Below are 18,545 nucleotides of genomic sequence, written 5' to 3' on the forward strand. Positions count from 1 at the left end.
AATCCACCCCCAGAGACCCCAAGTTGGCCCTTGTGTTTGCACATGATCGACACAGTTTTCACACTACAACAGCTGTGTTGAGTAGATCTGACAGAGGCTCTCCGGCCAGCAAAGCCAAAGTGGTTATTATCTGGCCATTTTAAGGAACTGTTTGTTGTCCCCAGTCCTAGAAAAATGGGAAAGGACTTAAATGTCAAATAAAAAGAGAAGAAAATTAGCCATCACTGAGCCATGGCTGTAGGTAGCACCAGTGGGGAGGGAATCAACCCTATATGATGAGCAGCTAGAAGAGTTGGCCGTGAGCTGGTGGTGCTGTGTGAGGTGTGACGGCCACATTATTTTGTCTAATAAGCTGGGTAGATGCCAGTACCACACGCTCAGATTAGGAAAAGAAACCAAAAAGGAAGGGCCCCTGGGAAGCGAATGCGAGAATATTTAGGATGCTGTGTTGATTATACATTAATAGTAGCAAAGCCTAATTATCTCCTCATTCTTTTAGCCAAAATTCCATTGCGAATATAAACCCAGTGGGATTCACAAAAGAGATGCCCAGCTGGCAGGTGGCCATTCACTCCTGGAGCTCACAGGACAGGAAGAGAGTGGGGATCAAAAGCCACAGTTGATAAGATACAGTGACTTTGAATCCTCTGTGGACTGAAGTGGATGCTAGTGATTATGATTGAGAATATACTAGAAGTAGAGATAAAAAGTATAGACTATTTTTTTAAGGCAGCGGAAGGCCCTCACAAGCCCACAGGGAGAAAGAGAGCATTGCTAAATGCACAGGTGCATAACTATACCTGCCAGCTGGAACATTCCGCTTAATCTTTCAAGCTCACTGTGCAGAATTCATTTCCTCAAGGGTGCAGGGCTGGCTCCCCACTTTCCAATACCTGCTCACTGATGTCAACTGGCCCTTGCTACGTGCCCCCTCTGGGGTGTCCTTTCTCAGGACCCTCGGGGACAGGCTTCAGGCTTCTCTCTCGTGACCGCTGGAGAAAGCTCTGCTAGACCGCTAGTGCAAATAGGCCAAGCCCACTGGGTGATCTCCGATCGCCAGGTCATCTCGTGGGCCCTTAATTACATTAAAATAACCCTTCGCAGCTGTGTCTAGGTCAGGGCCTGACACACAGCCGGAGGAAGGTGTGTGGACGCGGAGGCGCGTGGGAGGCCGAGGAGAAAGAAGACCATAACCTAAAAAGGCAGACCGGCCTGCTGTGGGATGGCGCGATTTCTGTCCTGACCACGAGGTGGCAGCATTCACACGGGCCACGATGACCACAGGTCGACCTTTGTTGACCTTCAGGAGGTCTCAGGGTCTACAAACCAAGAAGGCCTTGCCGAGACCCCCCCACTCCGGTCCCCAGGCCAAGATCTTCATACAGCAAATGCCAGTTCTACTGCTACCGTCTACCTGAGCAGCTCTTCATGGTGGCACCTCTTTTGTCTTTGATTATTTTGGGGTTTGGCCCCTGGCCGTCCATACTGCCTTTTTCTGATAACAAGCACTTCTGTTTTCCTTTGAGAAACTATTCACTCCCATTATGTTGGCCACATACCCCCACATGGGCTGAGCGCTGCCCAACTCCAGAGGATCCCCCATTTTGACTGCTGAGAGGTACCCACCGAATTAAGCAATGCAACCTCTCCAGTGGTAATGATGGTTTAATGAGCTGCCCGCCCTACACCTGGCCTACGTGGAACCGCCCCTTTCTGACATGGGTCCCATGCATTTTTGCCACGTGCACCCCTGCAGTTCCCCTGCCTCTGCTTCTTTCCAACTCTAGCCCATCTCAGCCTGCCAGAGAGGATTTCTGTTGCTGTAGGATAGGGAAAAAATGTCAGGCTTTTCTGCCCTCCCGCCATTAGGATAGATGAGGAACCCTGTGGTCCTGAATGCATGCCTGATGGCGGGCACCTGGAGTGGATACACCTGAGTTTATAAGGGCGGCGTCGCGGGGACACCAGAAGAAGCCAAGAATGAACAGAAGCAGAGAAGCCGAAAGAGAAGCCGAGAAAGAAGCAGCAGAAGCCGAGAGAGAAGCAGAGAAGGCCGGAGAGCCCAGATAAAGTGAAGACTTGCTGGGAGCTGGGAGACCTGCCAGCCTCCCGGCCCACCAGCATCCTTGCCTGCTGTGTACCAGGCAAATCCCAATAAAAGCCTGCAAAAAAAACCACCGTGGGCTCCAGGACTCTCTGACTCCTCCTCTACCCGGTCTGCTGGATCAGAAAACCTGCACTGTGGTCCATTCCTGACCCTACAGTTGCCGACTAAGAACCCTAACAAATCACGACCTACATCTCAAATCTTGCTCAAAATGGAAGCCAGATCTCAGCCAAGGGTCTTGATTTTTATGATTAAAGCCTTTATTCATTATCCACTCATGTATTCTCCTACCTAATCTTTTGGGTAACTGTTATGTGCCCGGCCCTGTTCTACACTCTGAGAAACAGCAGGGAAAATGCTCCCTGCCTTCATGGAATCTTCATCAGAACCTGGTGAGAAGATCATAACAGACCGATAATCACAAACGGCTAGAGTTCCAAATTGTGAGGACTGACGTGCAGGAAAGAATAGGTGGCTTTGTTGAAGATATATATATATATTTTTAAAGATTTATTTTTATTTATTTATACAAGCACTGGGTACAGTCAGAAGCGCGGGAGGGTGAGAGAATTCACCAGAGCCAGAGCGGGGAGCAGAGCAGGCAGAAGGACCGAGGTCCACTGCTGAGGGGAGCAGCGGGCGGCAGGACAGGTCTGCGCGCCATGTGGGACCCTCCTCTGGTGGCCGGGGAGCAACCGGGGATCGAACCGGCGCTGCAGAGGCTGCGGGCAGCTTTGCAACCCAGCGCTCAACCGCTGCGCCACCGGGGAGGCCCTGTTGAAGATATTTTTAAGGAGATTTTTATTTTAGGCTGTGTGTAAGCAGTTCCTTATCAGGGGAGCAGAATGAATTGAGAGACTAGGAGGGATTGTTGAAACCTCAGAGAGGCATCTGGCCTTTACTCCTCACCCAGGTGGAGGGACAAGGGCTGCTGTCTCTGTTGCCTCTCCAGAAACACCTGGGAATCCAGCCTGTTTTTGATGGAACAAAAAAAAAAAGTCCCTTTTTTTCCTCCTGATGGAAATAAAGCATGAGAACCTCTTGACTATGAGGGACAGACTTCAAAAATGGTGCCAAGGCTGGGAAGATGTGGAAAACATCTTCATAACCACATCTTCTGCTCCACCCTGAACACCTGGGCTCTGGGTTCAGCCCTCCAGGGTCACTAAAGACAGTGTGGGGGAGAATGAATTCACCAGGGGGCATGGGGGAGTAAGGACAGGCCTTCTGAAGGCTGCTCTTTCAGTGTGGGGGCTCTGGAAAAGCCGGTGCTCTCTTCATTACCATGGCCACATGGTGGGCACATTAGCGGGGACACAGAGCAGGCACTAGGCAGGAGTGAAGGGGCTCAGGGACAACCCCAGGAAATCCTAGAGAAAGGCTGGGGAGTCCTCCATAGAGGTTAACCCCCACAGGGTTAACTGTTACGCTAAGCATTTGGGTCTTTGACATCTGCAAGGGAGTCACAGACCCCCAAAACCAATAGCCTGAGTCACAGAACAACAGAGCTGGAAAATCTAGGTCTAATTATTGATTTCTAGACGAGGAAACTGAGGCCAAGAGAACTTGGCCGATATGTCCATGATCACGTGGGGGTTAATGGCAGAGCTGGAAGTCATACCTATGCCTCAAGCTCCAAGTAACTTTTTTTTTAAATCTCATGCTGCTTATTCTACTAGGTTCACCCTGAAATTCTCTTGATCTTGTCTCTCTTGTGGTGTCAAACCTGGGAAGGCAGAAGCTGACACAGTCTCGCAAAGCACAATGCTCTCATCCGCAGGCGCCCCATCGCACTCCTGGGCGGAGATTCAGAACTCAGCTCAGCTGGACAGCTCCCACCTTTCTGTGGGGAGTCTCAGGTCCTTTGAAAGGTTTCTGAGGAGTTGAGCAGCTTCAGGAAAGCAACAAAACCCCTCGTCTAGCTATCCACCTTGATTACAGCGAGACAGTAGCCTTGGGGAGTGGCTTAGGGGGCAGGGCCTGCTGCCCCACTGATTGGAGGGGCCAAATAGAAGTCTCCTAGTCGACCTCTGCGCTCTGGTCTTGCATTCAGGGTGCGGAGAGCGTGGGAGTGCTCACCCGGACCCAGCTCTCCTTACCTTTGGGTTCTCAGATCCTCTGTCCCCTTGCAATGAGGCTGCCGAGCTATGGTTGTGAGCAACAGTGACCTGTGTCCCTTGCTGACTGCAGCATTTTCCCTCTGCTGCAAGGGACATGGCAGCCCATGCTGAGAAGCTGGCGCACAAGATGAAGTGGTGACAAGATGGAAGAAAGCTGGCCTTGAAAGGTGACTTTGGATGAGCCAGCGTTAAATCAGTAATGCTTGGGGTCACTTGTTGTGGCACCCAAACCTAGCCCATCCTGACTAATGCACACATCTCTTCACCATAGTCTAAAAGGTCATGGCTACACATAAAAAAAAATTTAAGGTGCTACTTTTGCAGGATATGTTTGTTCCTCAACCCAGCTGGCCTTACCCTCTGCTCTGGGCAGAGAGATTTGCCCCACAAATCTAGCTGTCCAGTGAGGCTGGGGAAGCCTCATTATCACCACTGGATAAGGAGCCAGCAGGTTCACCAGAGGGAGGCAGTTTGTCAGGGCAAAGACCCCCAAAATTCCCAGGAAAGGGCCAAGAGATTTCCAGGGGACCCCTGGCAACTTTTTGAGAACGCTGACGCACCCAGCTGCCACTAGTCCATAGAGCACATTTTTGTAAATTTTTAAAAGGTGCCCCTTAGATTTGTGTATTTATTCAACTGAAGGTTTTTTTTTTAAATTAAGCATACAAATCTCGGCTAGGTGTGATGTGAACGTGACCCCATAAGGGTGGACAGCGCAGAACCTGTGCACATCTGCTGAGCAGCCTGGACGCCACTCCAGCCCCCTCTGACAGCCATGCCTACCCTGCACTCAGTAGGGATAAGGTGGTGTGCTGACATCTGAAGATCCTGGTTCTGAGATGCCAGGATCTCCTCCCTGACTGGACATCATGCTCCCTGCCTCCTTCCAAGAGCCCACCCCATGCAGGGAATAGTCTCTGACGATACTGCAGTGCACAGGAGTGCCCTCCTGGGGCAGGCGCTTGGCCCAGGCCAGCCAGCACTGAACGAGCCCGCGGAAGGCCTCCCGGAAGCGCTGGGACATGAGGGCATAAATGATGGGGTTGGCTGCGCTGTTCAGGTAGATGCAGAGGCGGCAGAAGAGAAGGAAGCCGAGGTCAAGATAGGGAGGGTTCAGGAAGGAATTCACCACCACCAGGGTGCGGTAGGGCAGCCACAGCAGAGCGAAAAGGACCACCACCACGGCCAGCATCTTGGTGACCTGCCAGGTGAGAAAGGAAAAAAGGAACACATGGGTGCCACGGGAGACACCTGAGCCCTGGGTCTCTCTGAACTTGTAAGGAAAGAGCCAAAGAGCACCCGGGCCCTTGCCAAGCTGTGCCCTCACACGAGCCCTCCCTGCCAACTCCATCCCCAGGTAAAAAACTGCTGTGCATCCTTCCATGTCCGGCTCATTTTTGCTAGGAAAGCTTCCCTGCTCCACTCTACCTCAAAAGCCCTTGGATGGTTCAGAACTCACTGGGATCATATTCACTGATGCACTGAGCCCCGGGCTCTCTGTGTGATGGAGACAGACAGCCTCACCACAGTGGGCGTGAGAATGACAGGAGTTAATGCAGGGAAGGGAGGCAGAAGAGTTGCAGGCACAGAATGTGATGTAGGCGGTAGCTGCTGCTACCACTGCTGTCACAGCCTTTGCTGCTGCTTCTAGTACAGTTGCATGCGGTTCCCAGTTGGGCAGAGTCCGGTCGGAACCCTGGTTCCACTGCGAACCAGCTGTTTAGCCGCGGACATGCCTCTCAGACTGTAGCGTCCTCTCTGGATACTCGCAGCCACACCTCCCTCTGGGACTTCTGTTCTCTCCATTCCCTCTCTCCTGATGCTCCTTCTGCACTGGCCCTTGTCTGCCTTTCCTCCTCCCAGACCTTCCTAACTTTTCAGATCTCAGCCAGCACTTTCCTGAAAGCAGACTTTATTTTTTTTTTTTTACAGATTTATTTATTTATGCACACAAGAACTGGGTTCAGGCCAGAGGTGTGGGGGGTGAGAGGATTCACCAGAGACAGAGTTGGGAGCAGACACAGGCAGATCTACTGAAATACACTGCTGAGGGGAGCAGCGCAGCGAGCGAGTCAGGAGAGGTCTGCTGCGCCATGTGGGTAGCTCCCTGGCTGGCCGGGGATTGAACTTGTGCTGCAGTGGCTGTGGATAGCTTCATAGGCTGCGTCCCAAACCACTGCACCACCAGGGTGTCCCCTGAAAGCAGAGTTTAAACAAAGTTTCCTAGAGGTGGTACCTGCTAGAAGGTGTTTCAAAAGACCATTGATTCTAAATTCTGGAATGAGAAACCCTCAGGGGGCATCTGCTACAATGGGGAGCAGAGCGCACCCCCCAGACTTGCTGCTACTGCAGGAGCCCACTGCCCCTTCCAGACCCAGGCCAGAGGTTCTTACTAGAGCTGATGTTGCTCAAAGGGCCCTGGCATTGGCTCTGCCCAGAAAACCTTGGATACGCTCAATCAGCTCCAAGAAACATGACACAACTTTCTCATGGAGAACGGGATGGCATCTCAGAGTCCATGAATTCAGTTCCTCAGAGTGATCGCTCCAAAGAGGCCCGGCCCTAAGTCAACAAACTTGAGCCCAGAAGCCATGAAGCCTCAGGAGTGCCCTAGTCAGTCTGATTTTACCAAATTTGGATTCAATTCATTCCATTTTAGGCTCATCTGGGTGATAATGACTGAACAGCAGTGTGTGGTCCCTGGGGCCAGGCTGCCCAGGGCTTACAAGCACCGAAACCTTGGAAAGCCCCTTTGATGAAGGTTTACCACCTGTCAAACTGAGTTGATAACCTCAAGGAAAGGAATTATAGGGTTGCTATAAAAGTTCAATACACTAACTCTGTAAGGTATGCCTGGCGTGTAGCAAATGCCCAGTGAATGCTAGCCATGGTTATGACTAGGGTCACTATCACTATTCTCCACCTCGTATTCCTTGATGTCCTGCTTCAATTTAATGCCTCTTTCCATGGCAACTGTACATTGCATTCTGTAAGGGCGCTCTGGGGCATGAAAGGGAGCTCAGGTCATCAGCTCTCCACTGCCAAAAAAGACATTAATGCTCCAACAAAACACTCATAATAGGCACCCTAGATGGAACATTCACCTTATGCCAGATGCCTAACATTCACCACCATCCGCTGAAGTAGAAGGGTCTTGTCATGACTCTTCTTTTATAGGGGAGGAAATTAAGGCTCAGGGAGGTGAAGTGAGTTACCCCAAGCCAGTCAGTTACCAGCAAGACAGTCCCAAGGCTAAACATTCAAGCTACCCAAAGCCTAGGTCAGGGTGGGACTTGATCTCAGCCCTTCTAGGCTGAGCCAGAAGGTACAGGGAACAGTAAGCAGATGATGGGGGGAGAATGAGCTATTGTCTGGAGCCGGAGGTGGTGATGGGCCAATAGCCAGAGGTGAAGATTTCAGACCTGCTCAGCCTGTACCCTGCCTCCACCCCTATAAAACTATCTTGTGCTTGCCAGCAGGATGAACCAGGGGGGCTGTTTGAGGTGCCGGGCGAGCCCCCCAACAGTGTACCCACCCAGGGAGACGGCACAGATGGCTCCAGCCTGGGTCAGGAGTGATTCAGCAGGGCGAGGTGTCTGCCTTCCTCCTCCACAAGCTAAGGGCTGGGGCCAGAGGCTGAGGATAAAGACCAGTTGGGTCCAGAGAAAGGGCTCCCCCTAGCTGTGTTCCTGGAAAACCTAGGAAGGCCACCCTGCATGGGGTGTGTGTGTGTGTGTGTAGGACACAGGTACACACTTGGGTTCCAGCCCTAATTGTCATCTTGAACATTCCCTTGACCCTTCTGAATATGTTTCCTTATCCATAAAAATAATATCAGGACCAGTCACAGAATCAGGGACACAGTAAGTGCTCAGTGAATCTGGGTCTCTCCCAACCTCCCCACAACCCATCGCCCCCCTAGGCTCCCTGGTTCTCGGTCCACTGAGGCAGCTTCAGTGTCAGATGGAGTGACATGGGCTTGGGGAAATCACTTCACCTTTCTGAACCCCTATTTCCCTGGGAAAAGAAAGAGAATGGGGCCTCCCGGTTGGCGCAGTGGTTGAGCACTGGGTTGCGAAGCTGCCCACAGCCTCTGCAGTGCCGGTTTGATCCCCGGCTGCTCCCTGGCCACCGGAGGAGGGTCCCACATGGCGAGCAGACCTCTCCTGCCGCCCGCTGCTCCCCTCAGCAGTGTACTTCGGTCCTTCTGCCTGCTCTGCTCCCCGCTCTGGCTCTGGTGAATCCTCTCACCCTCCCGCGCTTCTGACTGTACCCAGTGCTTGTATAAACAAACAAACAAACAAACAAATAAATAAATAAAAACATGCCCTATAAAAAAAAAAAAAAAAAAAGGAAAGAGAATGCCGGCTCCTGGGCAGCTCCTCCCTGCGGACGATTAACGAACATTACTGCACATTTAGCTTGCCGCATGCAGTGGGCTAGACCCTTGGTTAATCTCACTTCTGCAGTGTGGTGGGCACTGTCATCACCCAATACCAGAAGAGGAAACTGAGGCTCAGCAAGTGATATCTCCCAACACAAGCCCAGGCAATGGCACAACAAGGATATGAACTTAAGGGGTTTGACTCAAGAAGGGCCCAGCGTCCATCCATCTGCTGGCTCAAAACTGGGGTCCCACTGAGGCTGGAGGTCCCTACCTGCTTCCTGGAGTTGAGGGCGCCTCTTTTGCTCCGGGAGGAGACGCGCACTTGGCCTGCGGGGCCTCCCTGGTGCACGGAGCCAGCGCGCCCCAGGTCTCCAGGCGGCAGCGGCCCCACGAAGAGGACGCGCGCTATGAGGGAGTAGAACACGGTGGCGAGGCCCAAGGGCAGCGCATAGAAAAGTGTGAAGTCCAGAAAGTAGACGGGCAGGTAGAGAGAGCGCGACACGCGGTAGTCGCACCGCACTTGCACCCCGTCGGCGAACGCCTGCTCGCGCGTGTCTACCAGGAAGAGCCACAGCGCGCAGTAGGCACCGGTGCCCACCCATACCAGCGCCGCGATGCGCTTGGCGCGCGCCACGGTGCACAGAGCCTGGGCGCGCAGAGGGCGGCAGATGGCGAGGTAGCGCTCCACCGTGAACGCGGTGATGGACCCTGTGGAGGCATTAATGCCCACGTACTGCAGGTAGGTGATGCCCAGGCAGCCTGCGTGGCCGAAGACCCAAACCCGGGTGGACGCCGCCTCGGCCACGGTGGGCACTCCGGCTGCCAGGAGCACCAGCAGGTCGGCGGCGGCCAGGCTCACCAGGTAACAGTTGGTGGGTGTGACCATTTGGCGGCCCCGGACCACCACCAGGACCACCATGACGTTGCCGGCCACACCCACGGCGCACACGAGGGGCACCAGGGTCAAGGTCACCGCTTGCACTGCCACCGGAGCCCGGGGCATCGTGCCAAGGTCCGAGGAGTTCGCTTGCTCGGGGCGCTCGGTGGGGTTCTCCATGCGCCCAAGCAGCGGCGAGTTGGAGAATGACTCCCAGCTGCCCAGGCGACTTCGAAGGGATCTGGGGGCGCTCTGGGCGCGGGAAGCCGCGGGTGCCGCAGCAGTCCCCAGCTGAACAGGTTTCTCCAGCTCTGTGCGCTCTCACGGGGTGGGCGCGGGACCCTGGGGCCCCCAGAGGAGGAAGCCGGGATCCGCGCGCGCTGCCTGATCGCCAAGAAGACTCTCTGCCCGAGTTGGAGCGGGCTCCCCCGGCGTGGGGCTTGCGGCCCGGGCGTGTCTGGACTGCAGAGTGGACCCCAACAATGGACTGGGAGCCCCGGAGCCGCCTCCTCCAGGGCCGGCTGCCCCCGCCCTCTCCAGCTCCGCAGGCTCTGGACTCCGAAGCGAAAGTCCAGCCAATGAGGCGCAGCGCGTGGCGCGGCATCTCCACCTCGGAGCTGCTCTCTTGGCTCTGCTTTCGCGCCCACCGCGCGCCGCTCCTCCGCCTGCCCCGCCGATGCCGCTCGCCTGATTCCGGTGGCCCCAGCCCAGCGCCAGCTCCTCCCCGCCCGCTCCGGGAGCCGCAGCCCGGACTCTGGGGGCCGGGGAGGCCGGGGTGCCAAAGGAAGCGGGGGCACTTGGCCTCCGCTCGCGCCTCCGCCCCGGGCCTCCGCTCCCTCCCTCCCTGCTCTCCTGGGTCGACGCGGGCAGCACCTGGGGTGGGGGCGGAGTCAGCGACCCTCTGGCTTCGACAGGATCCAGGAAACCGACCTGTTTCCGCTGGCAGAAATCTTTTTTTTAATTATTATTTAAGATTTATTTATTTATGCATGAAGAACTGGGGCACAGGCCAGAGATGCGCGGGGGTCAGAGGATTCACCAGAGACAGTGGGGAGCAGAGCAGGTGGATCTACTGAAATACACTGCTGAGGGGAGCAGTGGGCGAGTCAGGAGAAGTCTGCTGCGCCATGTGGGTTGCTCCCTGGCCGGCTGGGGATTGAACTCGTGCTGCAGAGGCTGCGGGTTGCTTCATAGTGCGGTGCTTATTAACCCCTTGCGCCACCAGGGAGGCCTCCACTGCCAGAAATCTTAGCTCCCCATTCACAAGGTGGGCCCTGAGGCCCAGCACTGGGAGAAGAGGAGGCATTTGCCCATCTAGACTGGGGGTTTCCTGGCTCCTCTTAAACTTCTGTCTCCAGTTCAGCTTTTCACCCTCTCCTGCTTGCCTTCCCCAGTCCTCTTCACTTCCTCACGAAGCCCGAGCTACACTTTCTTGAAGGGTGGTCGGTGCCTTCCCACAGGCCATCTCGTATCTCTAAGATACTGCTGCTCCCACGCACACACCATTTAGCAATCTATAGCCCTGTGTCTGCCTAAAAAGGTGCATAATGGTCCCGAGTGAATGAAAGAACTTGTTTCTGCCCTGGAAGAAGCTCCCTGGAGGTGAGGCCACACTGAGCTTCTGGAAAGGCTTCAAGGTGGCTTCCCAGGGAGCCTTGCTCGATGCCTGCGCACAGCAGATGGTACAAAATTACTGCTGATTCATCTATTGTGCGCTCTGTGACTATGTGGAAATATGGTGGAAAGTATTTTCCATCCATGAAATGGAATAACGATAATAACAGAAGTCACCGCAGAGTCCTGGGGAGGTTTTCATGAGTGATGTGAGGAAAATCCATATAAATTGCTTAGGTCTGTGCTGGCCGCTGACAAGGGGTGAATGCATTCCTGATTAGCTGTTGTAAATACATCCCTCTCCCTCCTCAACGACAGCGACAGCGCACAGCTGCGGCACTACAGTGACCTACAGTGCCCTTGGGGGCATCAGCAAGTGCAATGGCAAAGCACCCTACTCTGAGCCCAATACCACGCGAGGCCTTCACATTCGTTATTCTGTTTCCCACAGCCCTGGCTAGGGGTGATTATTCCTGCTTAACCCATGAGGAAACTGAAGGTGATACATACAAAAAGGTGTGAACCCTGGTAGATTTACTTGTCATTATTTTTATTTTTATGCCTCATGTATGTTCAATTTTTTTTGGTACACTTGTGACCATGGCAGAGGGCAGCCATCCCCGGGCCCAGCCTCACCAGTCGTGGAGGGTGGACGATGACGTATTTATAACTGATGGAAATCCATTTTGGCTACATGTAGTCAAAGCTAAATGTACTGAAAAAAGGAAATAATGAAAATAATGCAATAATAAAGAGCACGTTACATTTATCAGGGTTAATGGCACCCAGAGCCGAAGAAGTATTTGAAAGTGTACACATGACTCAAGCTTGGCAATTGTCATCTAAGTCTCCGTGTAAATACCAACCACACAAGTAGGATTTGCTCACCTCAAATTCCCTCTCTTCCTGATCTCCTGCCCCTGCCTCTGCCTCCCTTCCCTTTCCTAGGACTAGCAACTGTCACCCTAGGTGACCCTGGACATGATGGAAGGAGCCCCAGTTGCCTCCTATCTGGGCTCCAGGCAGAACAGATGTACGATTCTTCCAAATGGGCATGGAATCAGAGATGCCCAGAAATATGCTTTTCCTTGATGACAGCAGCCAGCAAATGATGGATAGTGTCGGCCCCTGGATGTCTCCCCAGGTGGGAGCTGTTACTTGTTAGCTGTTTGAGAGTCACCTCAGCCACTCCCCAGGGCACTTGGCCTCTGGCTTCTCTGTCCTTCTCTGTCAGCTTCCATGTGTTGCCTTTGCACTCTTAGTCTCATCACAAAATGGCTGCTGTGCCTCCATTTTGCGCATCTCACCACATTCAAGGCCAGATGAAGGGACAAAGGAGAAGTTTTCCTCACTGATGTCTGTGCAGCTGCTAGACTTAAGTGGCCTGCTCAGCCACCATTATGGTTACCTGCAGTTCTGCATTCCTACACAAGGTCAGAACTGCCCTTCAGAACGGGTCAATCATTTATGTGAGCCAAACCTTACCAGGTGCCTTTCATATCAATCAAGAGCAGAAAGCTTGCTCACTTTGGGAAGGGTGTGCATCAAGAGGTATAATTGGGAACGCCCGGGGGGCTGAGAACAGATGCACAAACTTACTCCCGACTCATACATCAGGAGGTATGTCCGGGAACGCCCCGGGGGCCGAGGATCGATGTATGACAAGGGACCCCAGAAGCTGATCAGTGGAATGCCTTGTTGATAAGATTAGGACTGTGGCCTGGGGTCTGGGGTGTAGTTTCGATTACAACACTTGGTCATCAAGCTGATAACATGGTCAGCAGACTTGTGTCCCCTCAAGCCCTAGATGACACTCCTGAGTTTCACCATCTTTCCCCTTGTCTTCCTGACACCCGTAGCTGATGCTCTGTGATTATTCTATCAATAAAGACAGCCAGGATTTTGCTCTCAGCAGCATCCTGCCTTGTGCAGCCTGCTCTACGACTCCCGTGTCTTTGTCAGTGTGGTGTTGCTTGACGCAACAGATGTCTTTATCTGTCAGCACATTATTTCCTGGCAGCAACCAGGAGACTATCTGAAAGCCCCATTGGTCAGAAGGGCATCACGTGGCTCTCCTAGGTGCAAAGGAGGCTGGGAAAATGAATGTCTGCCATTGCGAGGCCTCCATTGTCCTAGGCTCAGGGTCCTCAAACAAGTCTGGCTGCATATTAGAATCACCTGAGGAGCTTTTAAAAGACACAAATGGGACCTCCCTGGTGGTGCAAGGGGTTACAAGTGGTGGTGCAAGGTGGTACAACCTATGAAGCTATCCGCAGCCACTGCAGCATGAGTTCGATCCCCAGCCAGGGAGCTACCCACATGGTGCAGCAGACCTCTTCTCAGCACTATGTTTCAGGATCTGACTATTCTGTTCCCCATTCTGTCTCTGGTGTATCCTCTCACCACCACCCTCCCCACACCTCCGGCCTGTACCCCAGTTCTTGTATGCATAAATAAATAAATCTTTTTTTTTAAAAAAAGACACAAATGGCCGGATCCAACTCTGGTCCAACTAAATCAGAATCATTACAACTTGAGTATTTTTTAAAAGGATCCTAGATTCTACTAAGTGCTAGGGTTGAGAAGTTCTATTTTAAGCCAATCATAATCCACTCTTGGAGTGAGAGAGGGGCTTACTTTTCCTAAATAAATTACTGCCACCAGATACTTGAATAAAATTAGAGTTCAATTAGCAAGGAAGGATGGAAATGACTTTTAGAGCAGTAATTAAATACCTGCTGCACCATCCACCCTCAGGTGTGTCTAGATGCAGACACAGGCTCAGACGGGAAAGGGACCAACTTAACCAAGCACAGTCAGGCCAGGCGCTTGGACACGAGCTCCTTCCACGTGAGAAGCTGTTCCTGCCCTGGAAGGAGGACCAAACAGGAAAAGTTATTTGGCCAAGCTGAGCTGCTGATTCAGAAGGACTTGTCCCAAACCTGGCCCAGCCTCAGGCTCCAGGCCAGGTCCTCTTGGGAGGGAGGCATCCATCTTCCTGGGAAAGCCCAGTCAGCGCTTCCAGCCTGACACAGAATTTGGGGCCAGAGGGCAACTGTGGGCATGAGGTGTGCTGGGTGGTGGGGGGAGGGTGGGAGAGTGCGGGGTGGTTGGGAGGGGACTGCTGCTGCTGATGTCAGGAAGGAGGTTCTGCTAGAGACTTGGGGGGTTTTCATTCTCATGCATTTTTGTACACTTGCTAAATAGGTTGGGAAAATAAAGAAGCTACAGAATTGCAAGTATCATTTAAAATTCAACACACTATTTTTTCTACTTCTGCATTCTGTGTGCACATGCCTGCATAGACAAATATCTGGACGGTGCCGACCTCTGAAATGGTCTGTCTGTGGGGTGAGGAGGCAAACAGAGGGTGCTGGCCAAGGGGGACTTCACCCAAAAGCAAATGAACAAACCAAACCCTTAGATTCTGGTGACAGAATGGGGGCCACCGGGAGGGGAGGGGAAGGCAGAGGAGGCCCAGGGGCCGGGGGTGGAGGCGGACTGGCCATCTGGTAAGAAAATGTCCTTCCGGAGCCTATACAGTGTTGTAAACGAATGTTGCCTCAAGAAAATGAAGAATAAAGAAAAACAAAAACAGAATGCAGGTGGACTTGACACTTACTGGAGAGGCCGGTTAGGACCGTGAGCTCTTCGTGTCTCATGACCTGGGTTTCAATCCTGGTTCTACAGCGTTTCTATGAACTGTGAGACTTTGGGCAAAGTACTTCACTTCTCTGAATTTCAGTTTCTTCACCTCAGCAATAACATCCTCTCATATACTTTGAGGCTTACATGAGATGGTTTAAATAAGGTTTAAATACGATGACGCACATAAAGCTTTTAGTGGGGTTTGGGGGGCATCTAACGGTGGGCTGAGGCAGCCCCTTCAGCCCATGAGAGCGAGCGGTTGTGCACGCTCTTCACAGCCCCATCCGGTGACATCCGTGGGTGGCTTGACATTGCCTGGTGGGAGGATTTACACCATGGAAATCAGCCGACACTACACACGAGGGTGTTTGGGTTTATTTTTAGGAGCAGTTGTTAAGCATTGCTGTGCACACTCCAGCACCTCATAAGTGCCTGGCAAGCACCGGCTATTATTATCGGTGACGCTCTAACTCTTCTAAAGAGAAGGACTCATGTATCACTTGTGCAATTAAAAAAAATGTGCAGATGAGTCACCACTGAACAAACAAGCAGCTTTGTGTGTGTGTTTGGGGGGGTGCGCCCCCTGCCATGAGCACCAGCACCTCTGGGGGTAGGTGGGAAAGTGGCTGGAGCTGGCCCAGCTCACCTCTGTGGGGTGACTCACAGCCTAAAAATTCCTGAGTTGGGGCCTAGGAGAGGAAGGAGTGGGCTGGGGTCTCTGCTCCATCCCTCTGCAAACCCAGTCACCTGGATGTGCCCTGGGTGTAGTCCAGTAAAGCGTGGGCTGGTCGGGGGAAGACCTGGGATGGCACCCCACCTGCGTGCTCTTCCCCTGGAGCTCAGGTGACCTACAGGGAGCTTTGTCAGGTGGCTCCTCGGAGTCCCGCCTTCAATTAAACACTTTGCAGGAACATAAACCAAAAGGAGGGCAATTTTATTTTTACTGCGTTTCTTAAGAAAACCCTAAGTGGGGTAACAGCACAAATACGTATCCTCCTGGCAGTGGCTCCTACGGGGGGCCCCTCTTTCTTTCCTTATCTCTGACCTGCCTGCTGACACTGCTCCATCTCCAGGCCAGTGTGACCCCTGATCCAACCTCCTTTTTAATTTGCTACGTCCTAGCCAGTGAGGTTTTTTTTAACCATGTAATTAAGCAATTTAACTAGCATTTATAGTACTCTGCACCCAACAAATGAACATTTGTCCAAAAGCACATTGTACATTTAAAAATATGAATGGGGCCTCCCTGGTGGCGCAGGTGGTTGCGCAGCGCACTGTGACGTTGTCCACAGCCTCTGCAGCCTGGGTTTGATCCCAACTGGCTGGTGAGAATCCCACATGGCACAGCAGACCTCTCCTGTCGCGCCCGCTGCTCCCCTCAGCAGTGTATTTCAGTCAGTCTGCCTGTTCTGTTCCCCACTCCCTCTCTGGTGAGTCCTCTCGCCCTCCCACGCATCTGGCCTGTACCCCAGTTCTTGTATGAATGGATAAATCTTTAAAAAAATAAAAATATGAATGATAAAAGAATCCAGAAAGATAATCCCAAGAAAAATGTAAAGATCTGTAGCATACACATGTTTTTCTGACTACCATATCAAATTTAATATCAATAATTCAAAGGCAAAAAAGATAACATAGTTTTAGCAATGTAACCAACAATGTGATTTTTTGGGGATAGAACTTTTTTATTTTCTTACATTGTTGTTCACTTTGTACAATGTGTGATTTTTTTTTTTTAATAGAGTGGACTAGAGTGGATTAGGACCAGATTGATTCAATGGGGTGGGGTAGAGCAGTAGGGCTAGAAAATATCCAGCTACATTGCTCAACTTAAGAAATAGTGTTTTTCATTCATTTTTTTACTTCCACCGGGCGTGTGTATACATCTTTTTTCTTCTTTGCAAAGGTAAAGTTATGTTTCCTGTGGGTGGAAGTCGAAAAAATTTCAAAGGCATTGTTTTGGCCTGTCTTTCCACAGGTGGAAATATTTCCAGAGGCTAGAAAGCAGAAAAATGACATTTCCAGGACTTCCTGGCAGCTGGGGTTCAGGGTGCTGGGGGTTCCACATTCCATGAACCTGGGGCATATTTGGGTGCTGGAAGGAAGCAGATGTTCAGTTTCTGTGACTGTGGCTGTCGACGCCCTGCAGGCTGAGGGGCGCTCTGCATCTCATGGGGGCTGGGGGGGAAGGTCATTCACTGGTTGTGACGTGAAGGGCATCCCAGCTGCAGGGGCTGGGCGTGTGCAAGCAGATCTCAGCTTAGAGCCCCGGCTCCGAGCGAGTGGCACATTTCGCTGAGCCGTGTCTAAAACAGGCAGCTGGTTCTGTCCCTGGCGTCTTTCTCATGTGGGCACAGCTGAGATCGCCGGCTCTTCTCACGATGGTCTCCTGACTTCCTACTTCCTCATGGCAGCCCAGGGAGCTCCATGGTGAAGCCAGTCCCGGGGCTTCGTTCCCGGTGCCCCCTCCTGCAGCGCTTCCAAATGTTTTATAATTCCCTGCATGAAACCTCCCCTGGCTTAAACTCTCTAGAGCAATGCCTCCTGCCTGTAATAGAGCCCTGTGGGGCGCCCAGACAGCTCTCATGCATTCCTTTTACAACTTAGAATTTCACTTTTTAAAAATTTCCTTCTTCACCCATTTCTCAGATTCCACAGCAAGAAAAGACCTGGAAGCTGAAAACTTTTTCTGCAAGCAAAAAACCATTTTTCTGCTTGCGCAGGATGGGTGATGAAAAGATTACAAACTCCTTTTTATCTTTTCTCATCCCTGTTGCAAAAATGACAACAAAGCGAAATTTGGGGTTTTACAGTGACCATCTAGGGTGTATGGTCCTCGGACCACTCTCGCTGGACTCTGAAGGGGAGCAGAGGGCAGTGGAGGAGGGAGGCGTGTTTGCCTAGGGAACTGGAAGAGGCTGGCCAGCCGGGGCTCTGTGACCCGGGACACGACAGTCAGGGGCAGGGAAGTCCCCAAGGATGGGACAGCGAGTCGCGTGAAGGCACAGAGGTGAGGACTCAGTTAAGGAAAGACACCAGCAGTCATGGAAGCTGTCGTCCTGCTGCAGCCCCACAGACCCTGCCAGAAGAGAGCAGGCCGCAGAAGGGCTGAGAAGGACCTGCAGGAGAATCAGACCCACGGCACAGAGAGTCGTGAGTGCGTTCTGACTTCAGTGGGAACAGAGGTGCCCGATAAAACAAAGGTTCCCCAGTTCAATCTGAATTTCAGACAAACAACAGGTTTAGTGTGTTAGCATCAATAGGCCCTAAACCTGTGTCTGTGTTGACCTGAAATTCAAATCCAGCCTGGTGTCCCATATTTCCACGTGCTAACCCTGGCAACCCCTAGGCGGGAACCCCCCAGAGGAAAAGTGAAGCAAAGGCAGAACGTAATCTAAGTTGGGGTCTAATAAATACATTTATATAGTCACAAAAAATTTAAGCTATCATGAATACGTTCAGAATTTACGTTCAATAAATTCCAAAGTATTTAGACACTTTCGTGATGCCAAGTCTGAGCTACAAGGTAAAGGAGCTGGAGCAGAGAGAACCGTGATGGACCTCCGTGGCCAGGCCCCCCGGCTTCTCTGCCCTTTCTTGCTTCCCCTATGTCTCCTTCTCGTCTCTTCACCAAGACCCGTCTTGCCCAACATCTCACTCCATCCTTACCACAGTCCCGTGTGGGTGGCAGGTGCAGCGATTGCTACCGGGAGGTCCCTCTGAAGATTCAGAGAGGGGAAGCAATGCACCCAAAGTCACACAGGAAAGCAGCAGAAGGGACAAGATTACCTC

General features: G+C 52.3%; 1 protein-coding gene across 1 annotated transcript; it reads right to left on the reverse strand.

The window, feature by feature from the left end:
• Nucleotides 1–5,017: 5,017 nt before the first annotated feature.
• On the reverse strand, nt 5,018–9,671 carry LOC119237688 (thyrotropin-releasing hormone receptor-like). The gene is made up of 2 exons (XM_037501638.1): nt 8,886–9,671; nt 5,018–5,428 (listed from the first exon to the last, which is right to left on the reverse strand). Exons 1-2 carry the CDS (start codon nt 9,669–9,671, stop codon nt 5,018–5,020), a joined length of 1,197 nt encoding a protein of 398 aa, XP_037357535.1.
• Between the last annotated feature and the right edge of the window lie 8,874 nt (nt 9,672–18,545).

The sequence above is a fragment of the Talpa occidentalis genome, unplaced genomic scaffold, assembly GCF_014898055.3.
Source record: "Talpa occidentalis isolate TD23 unplaced genomic scaffold, MPIMG_talOcc4v2.1 talOcc4.10, whole genome shotgun sequence".
Taxonomy (NCBI): Eukaryota; Metazoa; Chordata; class Mammalia; order Eulipotyphla; family Talpidae; genus Talpa; species Talpa occidentalis.